This window comes from Pipra filicauda, unplaced genomic scaffold (genome assembly GCF_003945595.2).
Source record: "Pipra filicauda isolate LSUMZ 115617 unplaced genomic scaffold, ASM394559v2 scaffold49_size4853605_pilon, whole genome shotgun sequence".
NCBI lineage: Eukaryota > Metazoa > Chordata > Aves > Passeriformes > Pipridae > Pipra > Pipra filicauda.
In genome coordinates, this window is record NW_024104642.1 from 1,982,444 (window position 1) to 2,005,085 (window position 22,642).

At 39.4% G+C, this 22,642-nt stretch overlaps 1 protein-coding gene across 1 annotated transcript in view; it reads right to left on the bottom strand.

Annotated features, from left to right (window-relative positions):
• RANBP9 (RAN binding protein 9) overlaps positions 1-21,607 on the bottom strand; it is a 40,774-nt gene extending 19,167 nt beyond the window's left edge. Inside the window, exons 1-3 of the mRNA XM_027748310.2 lie at positions 20,843-21,607; positions 12,338-12,449; positions 358-410 (exon numbers count right to left, since the gene is read on the bottom strand). Coding sequence (XP_027604111.2) covers positions 358-410; positions 12,338-12,449; positions 20,843-21,305 — 628 coding nt within the window. The 5' untranslated portion in view covers positions 21,306-21,607. The remainder of the gene's footprint in view (positions 1-357; positions 411-12,337; positions 12,450-20,842) is intronic.
• Positions 21,608-22,642: the final 1,035 nt, after the last annotated feature.

Below are 22,642 nucleotides of genomic sequence, written 5' to 3' on the forward strand. Positions count from 1 at the left end.
TGTTTGTCAAAAAGTTTTTATCACAGTAGCTCATCTTTATAGCTAGAAACTCAGTTTGCAGAGCATAGAAATCTATAGCTTCGTTTTAATCTGGAAACATGACAAAAAATTTTAAATGTATTTGTTTGTTAAAAAGTATCTGCATAATGTTATAAATAACACCAAGAGCAGGGAAGTAGTACAGGAGCAAATGTGCAGTAAAAGTTAAACTTTCTAGTTGCAAGTGTTACATAACTCCAATAACAGATACAACACAGAGATGTCATGCTACACTCTGTTGCTTACCAAAACCTTCCCATCAGGGTGAAGTATATTTTTAAAAAACACAGTTAACCGATGTAAGTAACTGGAACGTACCTGGTAGTCTGTTCATGTTCACACCCTGTGCCGAAAGCCCAATTCCCATGTAACTAAAAATGAAAGAACAAAAGAAATGTATCTGTCTCTTACAAAAATACATATGTACGTGAGACATTGCCCAGAAACACTGTGCTGACTAATCATACACCAGTTAAGCTGCTGAGAGGTCATTTAATAGTGGCATAACAGCAAGGGAGTTGAAAAGTAATTCTAGCATATATGGTTTAATACAGACAGATGCTGTCTATGCAGGAGGTAAGCACAACTTTCTTCTCTTTTCAGCATCCTGGGTTATCCATGGAGAATACTGGTATTAGCCATAATATTTAAAGCACCAACAAAGAAAGACAAAGGCCATGCCTTATTTTGAAAGTAGGGGTAAAGCAATACACATACCAATTTCATCATCTTCAACATACCTAAATGATGTTTTGCAGACAATCTGGAAGGAGTAATTTTATAAAATACATGCAAAACTGTGCATTATTGCAGCAGCAAAATGCATCCTTGCCCAGCACTGATGAAAAGATCACACTAAAACATTAAAGGCCTGTATTGCAGAGCAGAATGCTATCTTTAGAAATTTACTGGCAATGTTACTTAGCTGTTGGCAAACTGATGGCAAACCAAAGAGGGAAAAATATTTCTACTACGCTAACCAGTAATCTGAAGTCTAAACAAGTCATTGCTAGGTCAATAAAGTCCAAAAGTCAGCTTTACAAAAGATGGTTTTAATGAAGTTAGTGTTCAGTACAATTGTTAACAATTTAGTAGCAAATACTGAAAAGCTGAAATGAAGAATTTCCTCCCCCCCAATAACACTATTAGAAGTTAGCAAAATCAAATTTGCTTGTTCCTTAAGCAAAACTAATGTCATGACCAAGACAACAAGAATACAAAAAGAGAAACAGCAAAATGAAAAGCTAGGCTTTCACCATTCCCTCATTGCCCACAATAAACTAGCCCCCCCAGATCAACTAAAGAAAGCATCTGAAAAATCACCTCACATGCCCTAGTTATCAAAACATTCAAAGCATTTTGACACTAGTTCACATTACTGACATAAATTTGTCATGAAATAATAAACTGTAAGAAAACAAAATATTCACCCACAGCAATTTGAGAATAGTTTAAGTCAACAAACATGACTTCTGTATTCTCATCTCATAAAATGCAATTTTTAAGCAACTATTTCACTTAGAAATACAGGTTAATCAGCTATTTTAAATACATTTCACATAGAATGGAAATTGAGCAGGAAATCTCAGAAGCAATATGCTTAATTGTGTACTAGGCCTTCTGCTTTTTCTATGGACCACTTCAACAATTCCCTTACCTGATTCTATGCTTGATAAAAAAGCCCTACTCTGGTAATTTCTAATGTATAGTACCATCTTCCTCTCCCTCCAATACATCATCATGAAATGGAACCTCAGAACCATATATAGCAGATATTACATTTAGAGATACTGAAGAGCTGAAGCAAAGGGCAACAAACAAAAGGATTAGTCTTTGCTGCATTGCTAATTATATTACTGAGGCTCCACTGCAGCAGCAGATTCAACAAAACAATTATAAATGAAAGCAACAAGTGGAAAATCCTTGATTTTGTCTTAAATAATAAAAGCAGAATTGTTATAACTATAGTCTGGAGTTCAATGCATGAAGGATACTCATGCAAAGACTGCAAATCTCTTGTTGCACACTCTCCTGTTCAGGTGACCTTATTAAAGAAAGGACATGTATTTTTAAAAATAACTTCAGATAACTTAAAAGAACTCCCTGAACTGCAAAATGCCTTTCAGCACAAGTCATATTAAAACATCCTTCATCTCAATCAAAGTTTTGTTTCAGTAGTCTTACAGAAACAAGATTAAGGTTACACAAAAATGTAAAATGCTAAATAGAACATCATTACCTAGGCAACATTTTGGTACCACCTGTTTTTTCTCTCCCTTAGATATCCTAACTTCCAAGCCTCCTTTTTAATTCAGCAACACTTGTAAACACAGACCCACTGTATTTAATACAGCTGGGAACAAGGATTCTTCACCCACAGGCAATGACCAGAAGGCACTAGGCACTGACATCATCTCAGTAAGAAGATGAATTCAACAGTATATATTTTTCTCTGGGATTCACTTACATCTACCTGCAATGTTAACACCATTTCATCAAGGACAATTGCTAATACTAGAAACTCAGTATTAAGTTAGATTAAAACATGTCAAATAATTAATACATTTACTATAGACATGTTTCACAAGGCAAAAGGAATACCTACAATTTTTAGTTTGGAAGTGAGTGAAATTAAAGACTTGTTAATTAACTTATTATTTGTTATAGTTGATGGATAGCTAACCTCATGTTCAACTAGATTAGTACACTATAAATTAAGGGGGAAAACAGTACCATGACAGATGGGCTTTAAATGCTCTAAAATTTAGCAACAGGAGTTGCACGTATGCCAAACCACTAACTGTCTTTCCTCTTCCTCACACCTATAACCTTCACAGGCTTAAAAAGATCTTTTAGTTTGTTTTTTGAAGACACAGGAGAGGTCCAGAGTCATTGCTTCAGTGGGAGGAATTACATAAATTGTCCTCCCATTTGCTGCTTAAGGTTCACCTTTCACACATCTCAGAATCAGGAGAATAATGGTGGCAGAGCTATGCATTAAAGTTTTCCTCCCTTGGTCTATGATAAAAATGCAGGGCAGCATAACAAGCAGCCCAAGTGCAATGCAGGCCCAGAATGTTCCCAGTCAGGTCACGATACATTTCTTGCTGTCCTCTCACATGAATAGCGTTGGTCCAAGAGATTGCTACAGACAGAAAGAACAGGTCCACTTAGACTATGTCAGGCCATAAGAGTTGTCCTTCGGAAATGGAGGTGTCAACACCTGGAAGCAGCACACTCAGTCCATCCTGTAGCACCTTCCAAAAATGGACATGACACAGAGTGGTTTGGGAGACCAGTGAGGGTGAATAATAGTGGTTCTCACGCCACTTCCCTTACTGCTTCCCTCAGCACCTGAGGCCTGTCCCTCCACCTCAGTTCCCCACCCACAAACATCCCTGGCTGCTGCAGTGGGAAGATCATTTTCCCTGGCAAACCAAACTAAGTGGCCTGGGACCCATTTTATTAAGTAGCCCCTCTCTCTGAGCAATTTCAGTCCCACTGGTTGCTACTCATCAACTCATTAAAGTGCTTAAGTCTTATAGGAGCTCCAAAAATTACAAACAACCACTCATGGAACACATGAAATCAACCCATGAGAGACTGAAATAAGAGACTATAGCTGGAAACCAATTTAAAGTGCAGCCAAATTGGTATTAAGGACCAAGAAAGCAAGTGCATCTTAGAGAGTCTTGATTTTTCATTTCAAATCATATTTATTTTTGTTCCAGTTCAATTAAGATATAGATTACCATTTTAGTATCTCAGCACATCTTCTAGATTACATTTCACAAAAAGTAACACAGAAATTTTAGAATACTACAAAACTACAGAGTTTAAAATTTGCTAAAGATTTAATTTTTTGCCACAAAGTAGAAGAGAAAATGTCAAAAAATACAGCCTCTATGGTACCTATTTTTTTCTTCTAATGCATACTGAAAAGCCTAGGTTTCTCTGCTGGGAGATGTATAAGAAGGAGCAAGGTCACAATAAGTATTTCCACCTCAAGTATCTTTCTAGTCACAGAGTCTAGTCGAAAACTCACATTTTTGCTGGAGCCTAAAGTTTCTACTTGGAATAGACTAAATGTGAGAAGCAAAAGAAAATAAAGCCAAATAGAAGGAAAAAATAGCAGTAAGAGATGGTATAGAACTGCAGACTGCTAAAAGATAAAGGAGATATTAAAAAACTCAGTAGTTCATATAAAAGATACACAACTCTGATTTTTATTTATAACTGTTCCAGTAGAATTTTCAGCCACTGTGTTGAAGGTATAAGGAAGATCTTTCGATATGAAAGTTGATAATAATCAGAACTCAAGTTAATTATATCCTATCTTGCCCATTCCATAAAGAGGAATACAGAATCTCAAACACTATTCCAAATCACAGGTACCTCAGAAAGCTTACCAATGGCTAAAGATAAATGTAAGTATTAAATAACCACTTCTCTAGTTAAAAAAAAAAAACACAACAAACATTCCATGTTGTATTTATAAACACAAGTAAAATAACTGAGCATAAATTTATGTAATGAAAAAACCATAAAAGCCTCCCTACTACCAAGATTTCATTAGTAACCTGCTATATGCAAAGAGTCAAATGCCTTCTGACTTTCATTATGCCTATATATTCAACTGAAGACCTGGGGAACTGCTACATGATGCTTTAAAAAATAAACTCTTTTGGTGTTGAAGAAAGTAAGTAATCAACATGGTATCTTACCCCCTACGTGCTATACATTTAAAGAAAGCAACTTTAATCATACAGTGTTAAAACCTAAGTCATCGAGATACCTGCAAGGAACCTAAGCCCAAGCACTAAGAGATGCCTACATCCATAAACAGGACAACTGAAAACATCCTACTGTTTTGAATGCATTAACCATTAAGAAAAGTAGAATTAACACTCTGGAAAAAAAAATGTTGGGTATACAACAGGTGCAGTTTGTTTTACCATCAAGTTTGTATCTCAGAGAAGAGTATAACTAGAAAAAACGGCAGTGTCTGTAAGAATAAGACTCAGTGATCTTCTATAGGGTATTCTCAAGCGACTTGCAAAGACATAAAAGGCTTGAATAATGTTCTCTTATAGATTTCTACACTGTCTTCACTGACTCTATAAGGTCAGAAACACAGCACACTAAAAAGGTTCCCACATTTCATCTTTAATATATTACTCTGCATTAAAATTTTGTAGAAACATGCCAATACAAGATCCTTATTGTCTGCAAAATCACAACAAAAAATGAGATGTTAATTTTTTTCTCTATTTAAATGTTTCAAAATATGCCATGGACAGTTTGAGTCTTTCATTTCAAATTGAAAACAAGTTTAATTTTAAGGAAAATTTCCAAGGAAACAGTATTTTGAACATGATAAACCCAGGTTTCAGATTGATGCAGTTCTTCATAGAGAGGGAAAATCAAAAATAAATCAGGCAGTCATCTTGCATAGTGCTCAAAACTGTTACTCCTGTAATGTTTTGCTTATGATTCCTATAACATTCCTAGAAAGATCCTCATTTATTGACAACCCTCTCACTTTCTGAGGTTGCGCCATTTCATCCTGTGACACTTCTCCCTAGCAGTAAAGCCTTTTTGGGGACCATACTGTCAGAAAATAATATAGTGTAAACATGGGCTACACTAAAGTTATCATCTATACACTATGTGAATGAACTTCAAAAGAAAGAAATAACATAAAAGACTTTACAAGAAGCAGGGACCAAGACATTAAATATATTCTGTTGTCTTTTTAAATTAGAAATCTTAATTTCTAGCAAACACCAATAAAGAAATAAAACCCTTCCAATATTTCTGATCAGTTAAACACAAGCCTCAAATAATCCTCTTACACATTTAGTTGCTGTTCATTTTTGTCAAATGTCTGGTCTCATACAGTCAGATAAAAAAAATAATTACTGCTACAGGTAAAGAAAAGATACACTTGTTGATTCACGACCCAATCTCTTCTTGCAGCTGGTAAAATTCAAATGAAGACACTAATGAAAGAAAGATATTCAGATGTTACCAGATTCTACTCTATACACAAGTACACTGCTAATAATGCAGCAAGACCTACTTGTATGTAAATAGAGACTGAGTGAAGTTTGCACACTCTTTTAACAAAAGCCTGTTCTAGTAACAAATAACTGCTGAGGACATATCAAAGCCATAAAAATAGGTCTTGAGATTGCACAAACTTTTCATATTACATTATCAGTGTACAAAACAAATACAAACAAACCAGCAACTGACTATGTTCTATATTTTGTTTATTGGTTTATGCTTTTGTTGTGAACAAGAAAATGGATATACTGGATGCTAAAGGAAAAGCCAACTTACTGTAACAGAAACAATTTGCCAAGAAAAAGTACAGATTCTGTCTAAAGAGCTATGCATACATGCTCTAGAAGACAACCAAGCACTTATATTTCACAAACATCACTAATACATGCCAAAACAGCTCAGGCAAACCATAGGTACAGGTGTCATGAAAACTCAAACTTAATTCTCATGGTATTTTTGTTCTGGATAGTTTTTCCTCTTGCTTCTCCACCCACTTCAGCATACACACAACACATACTACAAGATACTGCCAAAGCAACAGATGCCATGCTTGTACATCCAATGTTAAAAACCAGACACACCATAACAGGTGTCTAAAGCCTTATTAACACTGTTTTACCAAAAACACACTGATTACTTGCACGAGTTGCTGTACTAACATTTTGGTGCAGAACATTCAGCAGAACTTGCAGATGCACTATAAAGCATGCCCGTGAAGATCTGCATCAGTACCACCACACCACAGACTAAACAACCATGCTTGCAGAAGCGTGCTATCTGCTCAGAGAATACAGCCTTTCTAAACTTAGCTTTCATTGTTTCTTCTATATGGCTTACCAATTCCAATTCTTGGTTTCATTCTTCTTTTAAAAGAAAGTGTGGATGTTCAAGGACAGGGTCGGTGGGGTTTTGAGCAACCTGGTCCAGTGGAAGGTGTCTCATGGCAGGAGGGTTGGAAGGAGATGATCTTTAACCCATAGCACCCGTTCTATGAATCTATGATTTTGCATTTTAAACATACATCTTCCTCAGCTGTTCTCAAAGCACTGAAGACTGTTCAGAAGTAAATGGCATTACTATCACTTGCCCATTCTTAGTGATTGTATTTACAAATCAATGAATAAGAATGAACAGAAATTCAAGACACTGAGGATAAAAGCATTTTCCCTACAAGTTCATTTTCCTTGGAAAAGAAACAGACAACAAGTCTCTTCTGGTGAAAGACCTGAAAAGCCAAAAAGCTGTATTTAAACTAAAATTAAGTGGGCATAAGCTAGTGCCACAACCAAAGTAGCATTCCCATCCTCCTGGGCCCAGATACTTGTTTCTGCCACTCTCTTTTGCTGCCATAGCTACTTATGAAGTGATACAAAGAGCCATGCTGGGGAATGAATCTGGATGAAAACTAAATCATTCTTGAGGTCAACTTTTAAAGCATGGGTTACCCAATCAAGTTTACCATGAAGCTGACACAGTCAGAAATTGGGAAAAGGGACATGAACTCAATGAGTGTTCAGAGACTGCTTCATCTTGTGGTGAAATCACTATAGTCTTCAAACTACAGTTTACAGTAAGAATTGCAAACACTACAGAAACACTACTTCGACTGGAAATTAAGATGTTAATTACAAAACCAACAAGCCTAAGACATGAATTTCTACAATTCATGTAGAAATGGATGATTGCTCAGTAAGTCATACACACATAAGCTGTTTATAACATAAAATAATGAAAGGTAGTTTGCTTCTGAAAGCCAGGTAGGCCAGTGGATACCCTTGAGACTGCCCCTTGGAAAGCAGAACCAGAATATGCTCGTGGCCAGTATGAAATGCCAAACAGTGTGACCTAAGCTTACAACAAAGCTCACAAATTCTCAACTGAGAGAGGTTATAGATGAGACTCCACCATTAAAGAAGGACACCAGCAGCAACAGCAGAAAGTTTCTGGACTTCTGTTTACATGAACTATGACGGAATCACGCAAGTATCTTTAGTTGAGTAAAAGAGGGAAACGCTAACTGGTAGCTAAAATAAAATATTAACTGGGAGTCTGTAAGGCAGATGCATTACTGCTTTACATAAGACAGAAGACCAAAATATGTAAAAGACTAGTACAAGTGAACTCAATAAAAAGCAGCATGATAAAACTGAAACCAAGATCTGAGAGAAAGACTGGAAAAAGTCTCATTTGGATATACCTACCTAGCTAAGAAAATGGCTATTCAATTTTTTTGGAAAGTGAGGGAACAGTACAGTATTATACAGATTTAGAGACTAAGGCTTACATCTCCAGATCACAAGAACAGGTTCACAGGACTTAGCACACCCTTGTTCATTCCCATTCCTAGACTGCCAATGTAGTTTGCTTTAATTAAGATCCTATTCTAGAAATTTAGATGAAACTAGAGTTCTATGCAAAAGGCAACACTGTGCATACCTCACTCCCTTGAGTATTGTATTAAGAAATTACAGAATAAAAACTACATATGTTACTTCTGGTTCTCTGATTGATCAATTACAAATGAGGGCTGCAGTAAAAGGTTAAAATGGTTTAATTTAAAACTAAATCTCTTAGGTGCCTCATCTATGCCAGAATTTTTGAAACATATATGTGTTTATTTATTTTTAAATTAACTGGACATTTCAACAGAGATGCAGATATAATCTACTGCAGTTAATATTCTCCTTCCTATCATACTTTCTAATCAACACCTTGGTACTGTTCCCCATACTTACACCCATTACTCATCTCCTGTTACCATCTCCACTCGCTCACATCACTGTCCACAATGTTCCATGTGACACCAAACAAAACAAAGCAAAAGAGTTTAAAAGGAGAATACAAATAAATAGAGGTTCTTAGACTACAAAAGACAACATGAAATTAAGGAAGAAAATTGAAGAAATAAAGACCAACAGAAAATATTTAAGAAGCAACATTACAATTTGTTAGCACTTTTAACAAGGATTTAAAAATAATTATTTCAGATACGTGTAATAGAGCTGCAGTAGAACTTAGGACTTCTTGGGCCAAACACTGTACAAATACCAAGACAGTTTCTGTTTGAATGCTATTTCAACCGTATTACTTTTATTGATACCTTAATGCTCACTTCCCTTTTCCTCATCTGCTACCATCAGCTGCTGCCTGACCCTATCACACCACACTGAGGTATCAAAAAGTAACATCACTCTTCATCTGCTCTGCAGCACCAACCTCCATACTGGGTTCTTAATTCCTAGTAAAATTGTTTTCACACCCTCTTCACTGTGTTCATAACGCCCTAAAAAGCTGGTCATGAACTTTGCAAAATTAACATGTTATGCACCTTCAAGACAGTTACCTCCCCGAAATACATTAAAGAATTTAATGATCTAGGTCATTAGCGTGACAAAACCAGTGCTGTTCTTGCTCGAAGACTGTCACAACAAGCCATACTGGAAGCCATGCCATATCCATGCCCTAAGCTAAAAAGTGCTGTGCTTCTTTAGAGAAAAAGAATTTTTGTGATTGCCCTGCAACTCTGAGATATGCAAGATCAGATTCCAGCACCATCAAGTGCTACAGTAGTACAAAAAACAAATCTCCTGGACTAGGTTTTTAGTAAAGGTTTTTGATGATTTAGGGCAAGTCATGCTAAGTAGAGAACACAAGCAAGAATGCTGTTAGACTTATTCATATTATATAGTAGTACATGGACTAAATACTTTTAGCTGAGTTTATTAAAAAAAATAAATATAAGTAGTAAAGGCTACTACCAAAGGGAACTCCAAATAAACACCACTAAAGTATCAGTTGACATTTATGAAAGTTGGAAGCTGTACTTCAGCTTGCAGATAGATATCTGGGTTGTCCCAGCTAGTCTAGGATTTATTTTAAACACTACTATGAGATACAGCTGTAGTGCTTCCACAGTTAGTCTCAGACCTTGAGAACAGATGATTTTGCAACAGTAAGGCATTATAGCTAATTGACCTATTAGTTACATGCTGGTCTTCTACAGATATGGTCTTCCTGAACTCTGTTCCCATTACCAGATGCCACATAAAGGGCAGAGGGAGGAGGAAATACGTACCTGAGGCAAGCAAGGTGAAGCATAACAGGCAGTGAAAAAGAACTAATAAACCCTATCAGACACAAACTGGTTTCTCTAGTCCTACTTCTATTTCTCTGCAATAAATTCCCCAGATTACTTATTACAGAAAATGTATTAGTTTGAATGCAGTATAACACTGAACTGTAAGACATTCATCTCGCATCTCATCAAAGACCTCTTGGATCTGGAAGGAAGGTCTAGAGACACACACATCCACTGAGGTTCCACATGTTGACTCCTGTTCTTTATCAGCCTACCCAGATTTGGCTTTGGTTCTGTGCACAGTATTTCCCAGCATCCATACTATCTTATACAATGAAAAAAATTAACATCTCAGCTCACTATGCAGGTAATGTTTCATAAAGTGACACTAAAAAGGTCATAAGGATGAAGCAAGGACAAGGCAGTATGTATTATCATTAACTGTAAAACGTACCCTCCATTTTTTAAGCAATCTCAGCAGGCAACTTCACAAGTCTTAGCTATGTACATCTCACAAATAACCATTTAAACAACAAAACCTTGAAAAAAAATTACTCAAAGGTGTTTTCCTGTTTTGTAGGATTCCCCTGATTAGTCTACTCAATTAGAAATTGGACAAAAATATCTAAGGTAAAGTGTTAGAGGAGCTATGTAAAATGATATACACACACGGACATTTTTTGAAATCCACTGCTTCAAAAAAGGCAGCTTCCAAACTAAGCAGGCAGAAACCTATTTCAAGAAGAGATGAACATCACTAGCAAATCACAGTAAGAACTTCTCCTTAACTGCCAGCACCAGGGTAATTTTTGTAAAATGTTCCTAAAATTAAAAAAAAAAAACAACACAACACAAAAGGCATTTCTAAAATCAATAGCAAAATATTACTTGAAACACTAATGTCTATAATTTCAATTTTAAAATAATTAGGTCTTCAAAGTGTGACAAAAGTAGCTATGGAAGTAAGTTTTTCATAGCAAAGAAATCTACCACAGATAACTTTTGGGAACAGAAATAACAACAAACTCATAAATGCCCCTACAAAGCAGCAGCAGTGATAGGCTATTCTTTTCAACATACCTCTATACAGTACTGTAAGCAAAACAAAAAAGTTTAAATACTGCTTATGACCTACAGAAGGCTTGTGGAACACTGGGAAAATGAAAGAAACAAACTGCAGCAAGACAAAGAAAAGACAAAGGTACTGAATTTCATCCAAAGAGCTACCAAATCTTTCTTTTCTCTCAATATCTATTTTCACAACAAGACATAAGCATCTGCAACATGCTTGTACAGTACTCAAAACAGGGACAATCAATCCTGACTAGAACCTTGAAGAAGAACCAGACAGCATACTACAGCAGATTGGAAAGACCTACTGCTTTGGTAGTTCCACACAGCCAACACAATCAGTGTGTCGGGATAAAAGCAGACATTCTACCAAAAGCAGTGAAAGATAAATTAAGGTGGTTTAGCAAGGATTTCATTAGCACTTCAAGACCTTCCCAGGTGAGATTCTATCTGCCTCCGTAGACTTAAAAGTATGGTATCCCTTGTGCTTCAATAGATTCATAGTTAGATGGATTTCAGGAAGCATCAGCTTCTTACTCATCAACTCCTCTTCTTTCCATAGGGTGACAAATTCCCAGACACCTATTCAGACCATTTCCCTTTATTCTTATTACTGTTCAACATATACCCTTAAGAATAACTTTCTGTTTCAAAATTGATATGACATCCGTGAAAAGACCACACTGAAGGAGGTAAGCTGGTCTGCTGCACACCCTAAAATCTTCCTAAAAATTATATGGAAGTCTGTAAATCCATACAGCTAAAACCACAACATCTTTAAAGGTAAGGACAGGGTCAAACTATGATTATTCAAACCCTAACTTTTTTTCAAATTAAAAATGAGATGATATTATGGTATTTATTGTGTACACTGATTTGTGGACAATAAATACTGCCATAAATACCACTCTCTTAAAACAACCAAATATAAGATTGCAACTTCTCAAGAATAAGGAATCAAGCTATATAAAGTGGTAAAACATGAAAATATGTTTTGATACCAAAGGCATCTGTTCACTGAAAGAAAGATGGTGCGAGACAGTATTTCAAGCAATAGTTAATAATATACTCAATGCTTACCCATCTCTTCCCTTACTGACAATTTTAACTTCAAAATAGTATATGCCACAGGCTGCAGGTATAGGATGTGTAGCTCGAACAGAAGCAGCATCTTTTGGAGTTTTTCCATGACCTGAAAAAAAATGGCATTCAAAACTCAACAAAAATGTATATAATTGCAGAAGGTGACTCAAAGGTATGCATGCCACTACTCAAAACAAAGGGCTTATGTAATGAGCAAAAAATACACGATATTCTAATCAGCCTGATTTTGATGCTAGAATATTTTCTTCCAACATTAAATTTTCATTGTAACCACCTGTATTGCAACTAAGCATGCTATGAGAAGTTCTGGATATAGTATTCTAAAAGGTCCAACAATTATTTGAAAGGAAACCAGAGAAAAGTTTCACCACTGTAAATAACATACTGGACAAAAGCCCCCCTGGGTTTGAAAGAATGGTATGATTTCGCAAATGCACAGGGCTTACTCATTTTTATAGACTGGAACATGATATGAGAGTTTAATCTAATACTTAGTGCTTCTGACTCTACAAGTTATTTAAGATATTTTAATTCTAATGTCCTTCAGAATAAACATCAGCCATTACACAGAACATACTAATCATCATTGATTTCCACATCCTGAATGTTATTTTAGAAAAGCATGAAGTGTTAAAGCCTGCAGCTGAGCTCATACAGCTCCTACTCCTTTTTCTGTCAAGGCTCACAATGTATTAGCTCTGCCACAAGAAGAATGCCCAATGCCAGCTCTTGTCTACTCTCAGGATTTTCAACCTTTAGGCTGGAGAGCCACTTGCGCTCCACTACGACTACCTCTTCTGAATGTGCCACCCTCTTCAAAGACCTTTGTTCCAAAGGCAACTTCGAAGAAGGCTTTTCACTGTATGACTTGTTATAGCAACAACCTATTCAAGCAAGCTCAGTGTCTCCCAGGTGAAGATCACGCAGGGCATCGTTTAAATGGTTTTAAAAAGCAAGTTGGAAAGTATTTTGGATTCTGGCAAGAGATAAGGTAATTCAGTAAGATGGCAACCAGCAACAGACCCTCATTGCCATAAGAATATTTCAGACAGATCCCATGCCTACTTCTCCATGTGGATCTGCGGCACAATGAAAAGAGCTGCCTGTTCTGAGTGTGCTGTACAAATCACTTGTGCTGCTGCACTCCAGCTGTCATCTCCAGTCCAGACAAGGAGGCCTACTGCACCTGCACAGCAACTGATCTGCATATGCAAAAAACCCTACAACCAAACACGCTCCTTCCAATGGCATTAACATTGAATTACTACTGTTTAGGCTCAGACTAATCATGTCTGAGGTGCAGCAAGTCAGGTCACACAGCAAAGAAGAAACTGCAGAATGACAGCATAGGCAGCCAGAAAGATCAGGCCCAGCTGGCCTGCAGTACTGAACCTCCAAGTACAGAGGTCAGGCACTAACCTGTACAGACCCTTATCAGCCTGCAGAGCCAGAACCAACCAGCTCCTAACAAATGGCATATGTTCGGCCAGGGAGAACTCTCACCATGGCTGCACCTGCAATCAAAACTTTATTAGCACACCACGAATTCTTCACTCACTGAGATTAGGTTTAACCCACAAAGTTTTTCTGATGTAAATAGTTCACTCCAGTGTGCTACTAACTTAGGGCAATAGGCCAAGTATTACTTTTCTGGGTGCAAATCCAATGTCCACTTCAATGTGTTATTAGTATTATTAAATATTTTGTATAAAAATCCTTCAGTCACCTCACAGGTTTTACAATTCTAAGCTTATTGCATACCTTGTGCATGTTGATTTCTGAAGTCTCACATGAGGAAAAACCAGTCATTTACTCCTCCACACACAAGACAGTGTACATGTTTTATTGTTCACTACTTCTAAGCTATTTCCTCAGGCTGCGACAACCAAGACAATAATTAAGTACGTAATCTTAGAGCTTCCATGGGTTTGCTTGGTTTTCGAGTGCTGGTAGCTCACTATTTAGCTAGTATAAATTAGATTATTATTTATAAGTATGCAGAAATCCTTCAGCTAAAAGGGCAGAACATTAAACTCCTAAGATATCCCTTAAATTCAGATAGGTCTGATTAAATGATGCATTAGTTAGAGGAAGGTAAGAGGAAGGAAAAATACTTTCCTTTTAAATGTCCTTAGGTTTTTATTTTAAAACAGACCGAAAAGAAGTTCCCTTGGTTACTCTATGCTCTTGACAATCTGTGTAGTTTCAGTCTGAGTCACTCTCCTTATTTGGGAAAGTCTTCCACACAGAAAAAACTAAAGTAGTAGGAACTAGCCAAATATTATTGAAAATGTACATCTATTACCCAGCAGACTTTGCTTTGTGAAATCACAATCTAAGTGTTTGGAAACAATATCTATTTAAGGTATTCTTAGCACCTCTTCCTGAAACTCCCCTTCTCTCACCCCATTCCCAATCCAGGCAGCTATTTGCAAGGACATACCAGGAATCAGATTGATTAGCTGATCGGGCTTTAAGAAACCTACCAGATTTTTTTAAGCGGCAGATCAGTTCCCTGATCCAGTTCACAACACAGCCACACACAGCTGTCACACTGCAAATAAGAGGTCAACATAGGGGCAGAAGTAACAGGATACCTCACCAGTATCGACAAACACTTCATGTGGTGAAGCAACATGCTTGGGGAAGTCACTGCCCAGAACTACTTTCATCCCATTAAAACAGAAGACATCCTAAATTTAGAACTGCTGTCCTTTTAATATAACCTCCTATGAATCCTGTTTTACTACTTGAGTATGCTGCTTTTATTTGTAGTTACATACAATTATTATGTCTAACAGAAAATTCAACATCATCTAGCAGTTAAATACTTTCAGATATTCCAATCTCTACATCATTTAAACATAGAAGGTGAGACTTTCAGTACCACCAAGCTACACTGGATTATGTGAGGAATCAAGAGACACTAGTTATCAGTCAGCTTTAAAACAAGAAACGGTTCTTTACAGAACAGGTAGTTGAACTACAAAATTTCTTACCAAAGGATACTATAGATGTTTGTTTAGGAGGACACTGGGCAAACATCTAGAAAAGAAGTTAACTGAGACACTGCCCTGAGCTCAGGATGTCCCTCAGTTTAAAATGGCTGGAAACCGAAAGGGGAAACACACATACACCATATATGCCCAACATGTTTTTAGATTTTTTCACAGGCACTCACTTATGACCAGTCACCAATGGGACTCTGAGCTGAATGGCCCATTAGCTTGATGTTTTAAACTGCTGCCACATTCTTTGGTAACCTGAATCCTCACTTCCTTGCCTATGAATAAAAAAAGGAGTTCAACACCCAACTCTGAACTTCTGAATCGAGGTTCCAAACACCTGAAGTAGATCACATGAATACTGCCCTATGTTTCCTCAAAACATACCTCTTTCATAGTCACAAGTTATAGTTAGAGCATGTAAAATAACACTTTTAAAGTCTTATTTAACACTAAAAATTAATGATGTTCAGCATCAAAAAAAAGAGAATTCTGCAAACAGATGCATTGAGGCAAAGAAGGGAAAACAGGTCTACACAGCTCAACATTTACAGTGCAAACAAGATCATAGCTAAGTTCAGTTACCAGAACTGTTTTCATTCAGGCTTTCATTAGAAGTGTTTAACAACCATGAGCCAGCCATGCTTTATTTTTTAAGCATTCACACTGATGATTTTTAGTAAAAATAGTATCACCGGTCCTTTAGCAAAATTACATTGAAATTAATCTAAATTTAAATTCCATTTATTTGGAAAAAAGCTAATTAAGACAAAAACATGTTTGGAGATGCCATTTCTGCTTTCAAAAAAGATAATGTTTGAACCTAAATGTAAGTGTATAATGTATATGCACCAAATAGTCCAAAAGTCTATGGGAGTGCCTACCTAGACAAAAGTAAGCGTGTTTATCCAGTTTAAATCCTTAAATGAAGTTTACATAAGCTGAACTGCAGTTATTTCCAACAGGTGGTTCAATGACTTGCTCACATTGCCAAAAATAAAATAATCAAGGCCTAATCTTCTGCTGAATTCATTAGGAAAGTTTCACTGCGACAAGAATGGAACAGGCTGCCCAGGGAAGTGGTTGAGTCACCATCCCTGGAGGTATTTACAAAACCTGTAGATGTGGCACTTGGGGACATGGTTTAGTGGTGGACTCAGCAATGCTGGGTTTGTGGTTGGACTGAATGATCCTAGAGCTCTTTTCCAGCCTAAATGATTTTAAGAAAAAAAAAAAAGACACAAATTACTAATTTTAACTTTTTCCCCAGTTTAAAAAAGCAAGACATTTCAAAGCTACTAAGGTGTCCAAAGCAGGCAAACTGTACTGAATGTACCATGTTTTCTGTCAGAAAAATTGACACCATCCTTGTATCACTGAGTGACAACAAAGAACTATTACTGTGGAATCCTCTTCAGTTTGTTATAGAAAATGCAATGCATAGTTTGCACTGAAAAGTAATTTATTTTTGTTTTTTAGTTTGGCACTACAGACAGTTCAAAGGCAACTGCAGTGTAAATAAATGTCTGGCTAAGATTTCCTGGCCTGTGATACATTAGAAAAAGTTCACACAATGGCAGCTTACTCCAAATTGCACAACTTTCCTCAGCCCTTTTTGGACAATTGTCACATGACTAACTTAAGTGAAGTTACTATACGATTTTCCATGATTTTACCTAATTCTGTACATAGTTTCTTCCATGGTTACAATTTGCATTGAGTCTGTGTTTTTGTCTCCTCATACTACATAGCATAGATCACTATCTGCTGGAAAGCTAACTTGTCTGTGTAGTGGAATGTTCATATTACATACAGTATTTATGAAATCCCTGTTTTTCAACAAGACCCACGTGTTTATTCTGAATATTTTAGAAATACATAGGAATATTTTTTAAGATATCTCACTTTAATAACTATGCATTTTATGTGGTAATTGCTTTACAGGTAGCATATACTTATGCTTTCTTTACCACTTACGTACTGCTCAGAGCTGCAAATATTATAATTAAGTGAAATGACAATTTTTTTTTTCTAGTACTGTTTTTCATTGTCTCACTTACATAGATATACCATGAACAACAGTCACTAGGATAGTGTTAGCTTTCTATCAGCTTGCACAGCTAACTGGCAGCAACACAAAAATGTCTGTCCATCTGAAAAAGAAAAATACTCTAGGTATAATCTTTCATATATTACAGTATCACTGATGCCACTGTATATGTATTTCATATTCAGATTTTGACAAAGCTTCCTAATCAAGAATTAGAATTTGTAAAAGCGTAACAGAATAGCTCACTGTGGAAAGAAATTGGCTTGTTCTGGTAAACAGCAGGGCAGTCAATGCATCTTCCCTTCAAACACTTCTCCATATAAGTTTTCCTTTCCTTTTTTAAGTAACACTATGATTCTGAGAGAGAACAAAAAAGAGCACTGACCCTTGGGTTTTGTTGACCTCCAACAAAAATTAAGGAGCTGCTACTCTGATCCTAGACTACATTCCTTTTTTTTTAAACCTCTACCACTTGATCAATGCCTGGTTTTCTGGTAGTTTTCATTTTTAAGCATTCTTTAGGATGCTTGCAAAATTCTTGAGGTCCAGAAATGCAGTACACACAGCTGTAATGGTAGAAAGAGATATCTACTGCTGTTCAAGTTTTCATACAAGTTGTCCACTGGTAAGGAAGAAAATGAAAGGAATCTTCAGAAATTATATAGAGAGGACCATCATTCCTCTCACAAACCAATGAAACAAAAATATCACTGCTCACAATACATCAGCACATTAAAATTATGAAACTATTTATATGAAAAATGACTTTGAAAGCTTTTGCCCTGATTGTTCCTCCCCACCCATTTTTTTTCAGAGTCAACTATCCCCAGCACATACAAAGTGAAAGGAAAGCACTGATGTTACTGCTTTCTGCCCCCTGTCAGTCACAGACAGGAGGAAATTACTCCAGAAAAACAGTTCTGAAGATAGAAATCTACAGAGGCAGAAAATTTAAGTGTAAAGGTACCTATAGTACACTAATAGAAGATAGTAAGAATTGCTTTAGGATACTGGCTTCTTTGGACAGATCTGTCTTCCTTGAGTATTTTGCTCAAGAATACAACAGATCTTTACCCCTGCTCAATATATGATTCAAATTTCCTTTCAACAAAAACATCCATCCTTCTTCCACTACTACTTAGATAACTTGAGAAGCACTGAAAGTGCCAATATTCCACAAGAAGATGCTTTGAGACCTCTATTTGCAACTGATTTGTAGAAAAAATATTTGACAATGCTACTTGTAGTAGCAATGTAACATGCATATTGTTACTTGCTATCTTCCCTCATTTTCTTCCCTTTAATTGTATTCTGAAGGGCTGAAGGATCCAGAAAGGAGAAAAGGCAGCAAATGCTTCAGTGGGTTTTCCCCCCAGTTCTCAGGTAGGAATGCCCTGATACTATTCATTGCTTAGCCCAGTTAGCAACTCCAGGTGCCAAGCCGGTAACATAAACACGGAGTTGCCCTAACAGCCACCTTCATTAAATTACCAGGAAGAAAAGATAGGCCACTTAAGAAGCATTCACTCCCACCTGCACTTAGGAAAAGCAAAGCATAGACATGTTATACTGGCACTTCTCCTCTTCATAGTCCTCTGGGCTAACCTAGGAACTCTTCAACCTTCATCACTTACCATTATTTAAGAACTAGAGTAAAAGTATTTTATTGTTATAACCTTCTAACCGTGCTTTATGTCTTCTGGTGGAGCGTCCACACTATTTCCTTCAGAAACATGCTGAGCCTCCTGTAATTTCTTTGAGGTAATGAATTTCTTTTTTTTTAACACTATGGCAAAGGAGGTAAGTGAGGAAAAACAGGGACATCACAAGGAAAGCTTAAAAATATACTTCTGCAATAACCCTGACAGATCAGAGAGGTTCCACGTCTAAATTCTAGCTCATAAGCAAAAGGAGTTGGCCAAAACAAAGCAAACCAGCAGAAGGACTTGATGGCCATAAAGCTATGACCATCTTAGAAGACAAAAACAAAACCAAAAAACCCACCGCTACTAAGTACCAGAAAATACAAAATGCTTCTAAAAATACAAGGTCATAAAACACTGATCAAAAGCCAGGAAATTCAGTGTTGAGTATTAAATTACACATCCTTAAACCACTTGGTGCCTCCCAGAAACCTGCTCTACAGTCATCAAACTCCTTTATTATCTTTGTATGGTGCATAAAACTTAGCACTTTTAACCGAGTATTTTGTATGTAATAAAAAAGCTTCTCTATTAAAAAAAAAAAAAAAAGTGTTCCAAAGTACATTTAATCTTTTCATGGCAGCCAAATCCTGCCATGTGTTTGTGTTGCCGTTTTCCTTCTCCGATTAAACAGTTACATGTTTATCGAGATTTCTCTTGAATTTCACCACTGCAAACTCTGAGAAAGGGTAATTGCACGGGTGTTTTTTCCCCTCCCACTACGTTCATTTGATTACAGACTGACAAAAGATCCAGTTTTTCACAGCCAACCCAAAAGTGGTTTTGAATCCACAACACTTCTACTTCAGGACTTCGGGCCTAGAACACCAGATGTGTCTGTGTTTTTTCAGGTCAGAGTGTACACTTACGTTTCCAGCTTTTATGATATTTCATAACAATCAACACAAGTTTTTCTTCTATTGCCTTTCACTGATTTTTTTTTAACAAAAGCCTACTCTGGGGTTACTACCTTTTATTTGAAAACCTGTAACTTTAACTGTGAAGTGTCTGGCAGAAAGTTATAAAGTCACCTTTATTAACATAAACCCTATTGTCATTCCTTCCCTCAAATCACTCTGTGCAATAGTTAGGCAAGACTGTTACCAGTGACTTTTAAAGCCATTTTTTTCGCAGTTTAAAAATAAACCGTGTTTTTCTCTGTGCTTTCCCCTCCCGTCATTTCCGTGTTCAATAGCTTAACGCTTGCTGCTCTTAACTCCATTTAACCCTTGCTCTTCTCGAGAGGGGAGGAAAAAAAAAAAAAAAAAGGCAGCCACTTCTTTTTCTCGCTCATTACCATAAACAGGACACGTCATGCCGAGCGTCCTTTATTCTCCTGCCTCAGACCCAAACGTTCTGGCGATACCTGAATCCACGGAGGAAGTCTCGGAGTTTACATAATGCCCACTCCAGAAGCATAAGGAGGCGGGGGCGGCCCCTTGTGTCTCCCCCCCTTTCCCCGCACGGCGACAGAAACGGGGGGAGGGGAAAGGAGAGAAAAATAAAGCTGAAATAAGAGAAAACAAGACCCTTCTCTCCACGCTACGGGAGGGTGGGGGCAATTTACGGGATCGGAAAACAGGGAAGAAAGAGGGAGAGGAGCGTGTGTTATTTCCTGTTATTGTTACTCCTGTGCCCACTGCCCGATGGAGGGATCGGGGGGGGGGGGGGCGGGGGGACACAGACAGGGGGGGTCGCGGCAGCCCGAGCCGTCAGTCCTCACCTTTGTAGTGCACCCGCAGGTTGTTCTGCGAGAGGCCGATGTAACTGAATTTGTCCTTCGGGCTCCAGGAGCGGGGCAGCGGCGTCTCCTGCTCGTCTACGGCCGGGTAGAGCCTCTTCAGCCGCCGCTTCAGCTCCTTCTCCTGCTCGTTCAGGGCCGGGTCCCCGTGCGGGAAGGGCGCCGGGGCGCTGGTGCCGCTGCCCACCGGCAGGCCCAGCGCCGCGCCGGCCCCGCCGCCCCCCGCGCCCGCGGGGCCGCTGCCGCTCCCGGCGGCGGTGGCGGGTGGCGGCGGCGCCGCGGTGGCCGGAGGCGGCGGCGGCGGCGGGTGGAGCAGGAGCGCGGCGGCCGGAGCGGGGCCGGGGCTGGCGGCGGCCGAGGGGGGGATCCCCGGCGCCGGCACGGCGGCCGCCAAGGGGAGCTGCGGCGGCGGCGGCGGCTGTTGCTGCTGCTGTTGCCCGGACATCCCGGCTCCGGCCTCCTCCTGCTGCTCCTCCGCCGCCACCTCCCGCGGCGGTCGCGACTGTCACCGGACGGGCCCGGGGGCGGAGCGACGGGCAGGCCCGGGGCGCTGCGGAGCGCGGGTCACCCCCACAACCGGGGCGCCTCGGAGGAAGACGGGGGGCGGGGAGGGGTTGGCGATGACGGCAGCCGGTGGAGGTGCCCGATGGGAGGGAGCGAGGGGCGTCGCGGGGCGCGGCGGGGCCGGGGGAGAGGCGAGAAGAGCGGCGGCGGCGGCAGGCGGAAGCGGCAGGCGGATGGGGAACGAGCGGCGGGGCTGCCTCCGTCCCCCCGCCCCTCCTCCGGTCGGGGGCGCGCCCGGCGCGCACACGCTCCGTCCGGCCCCCAGCGCGCCCCCGAGTCAGCTGAGCCCGCGGCCTGGCCCCGCCCCCCCGCGCGCGCGATGGGGCGGGGCCAGGAGGCGGGGCCTCCGCCCCTCGGCGGGCGCGAGGCACTGAGGGAAGGGAGAGGGGAGGGAGGGGGAGGAGAGGGGGAGTGAGTGAAGGACTGAGTTGGCCTCACAGATCGGGTCGTAGTGAAGTCATCGGTGTGGTCCAAAGCTGTCTTAGGGTCTTCTGACGTGACCCGGACCTGTTGCGACGTTTTCTCCAGGAGAAAGTCCGACTGACCCCCCTGGGGTAGTGGGGAAAAGGACATTGGCACTCGGTGGGCTGCTGAAGGGTGTTACCACCGAGGGCCAGTCAAATGGGGACTGTCCCTTCGTTATGGAATTATTGTGGAATCATAGAATATGCCGAGTTGGAAGGGGCCCATCAGGATCACTAAGTCCAAGTCCTGGCCCTGGACAGGCCACCCCAAGAATCACACCATGTGCCCGAGAGCATTGTCCAAATGTTTTTTTAACTCTGTCAGGCTTGGTGTTGTGATCACTTCCCTAGAGAGCCTGATCCGGTGCCCAACTACTCTCTGGGTGAAAAACCTTTTCCCAATATCCAACATAAACTTCCCTTGACTCAACTTCATGCCATTTCCTCAAGTCCTGTCACAGGTCAGGAGATTATAATGATAATGTTTTTCCTCTTGGAATTGACCTGGGAGCATCAGACCCATTAAAAGTTTTTCTGGTGTAACCCAGAACTCTTGAAAGGTTTTCTCCAGGAGAAAGTCAAGCTGACCCTCAGAGGGCTAATGGAGAGAAAGACACTAACCCTCAGTGGGTTAATGACCAATTCAAATGGAATAACCACCTGGGGTGAGTCAAATGGGGACTGTCTACTCCTGATGAAATTAAACAGCTATAGTGCTGACCTTTCCCAGCCCTGTATGACCTGGGCTTATAAC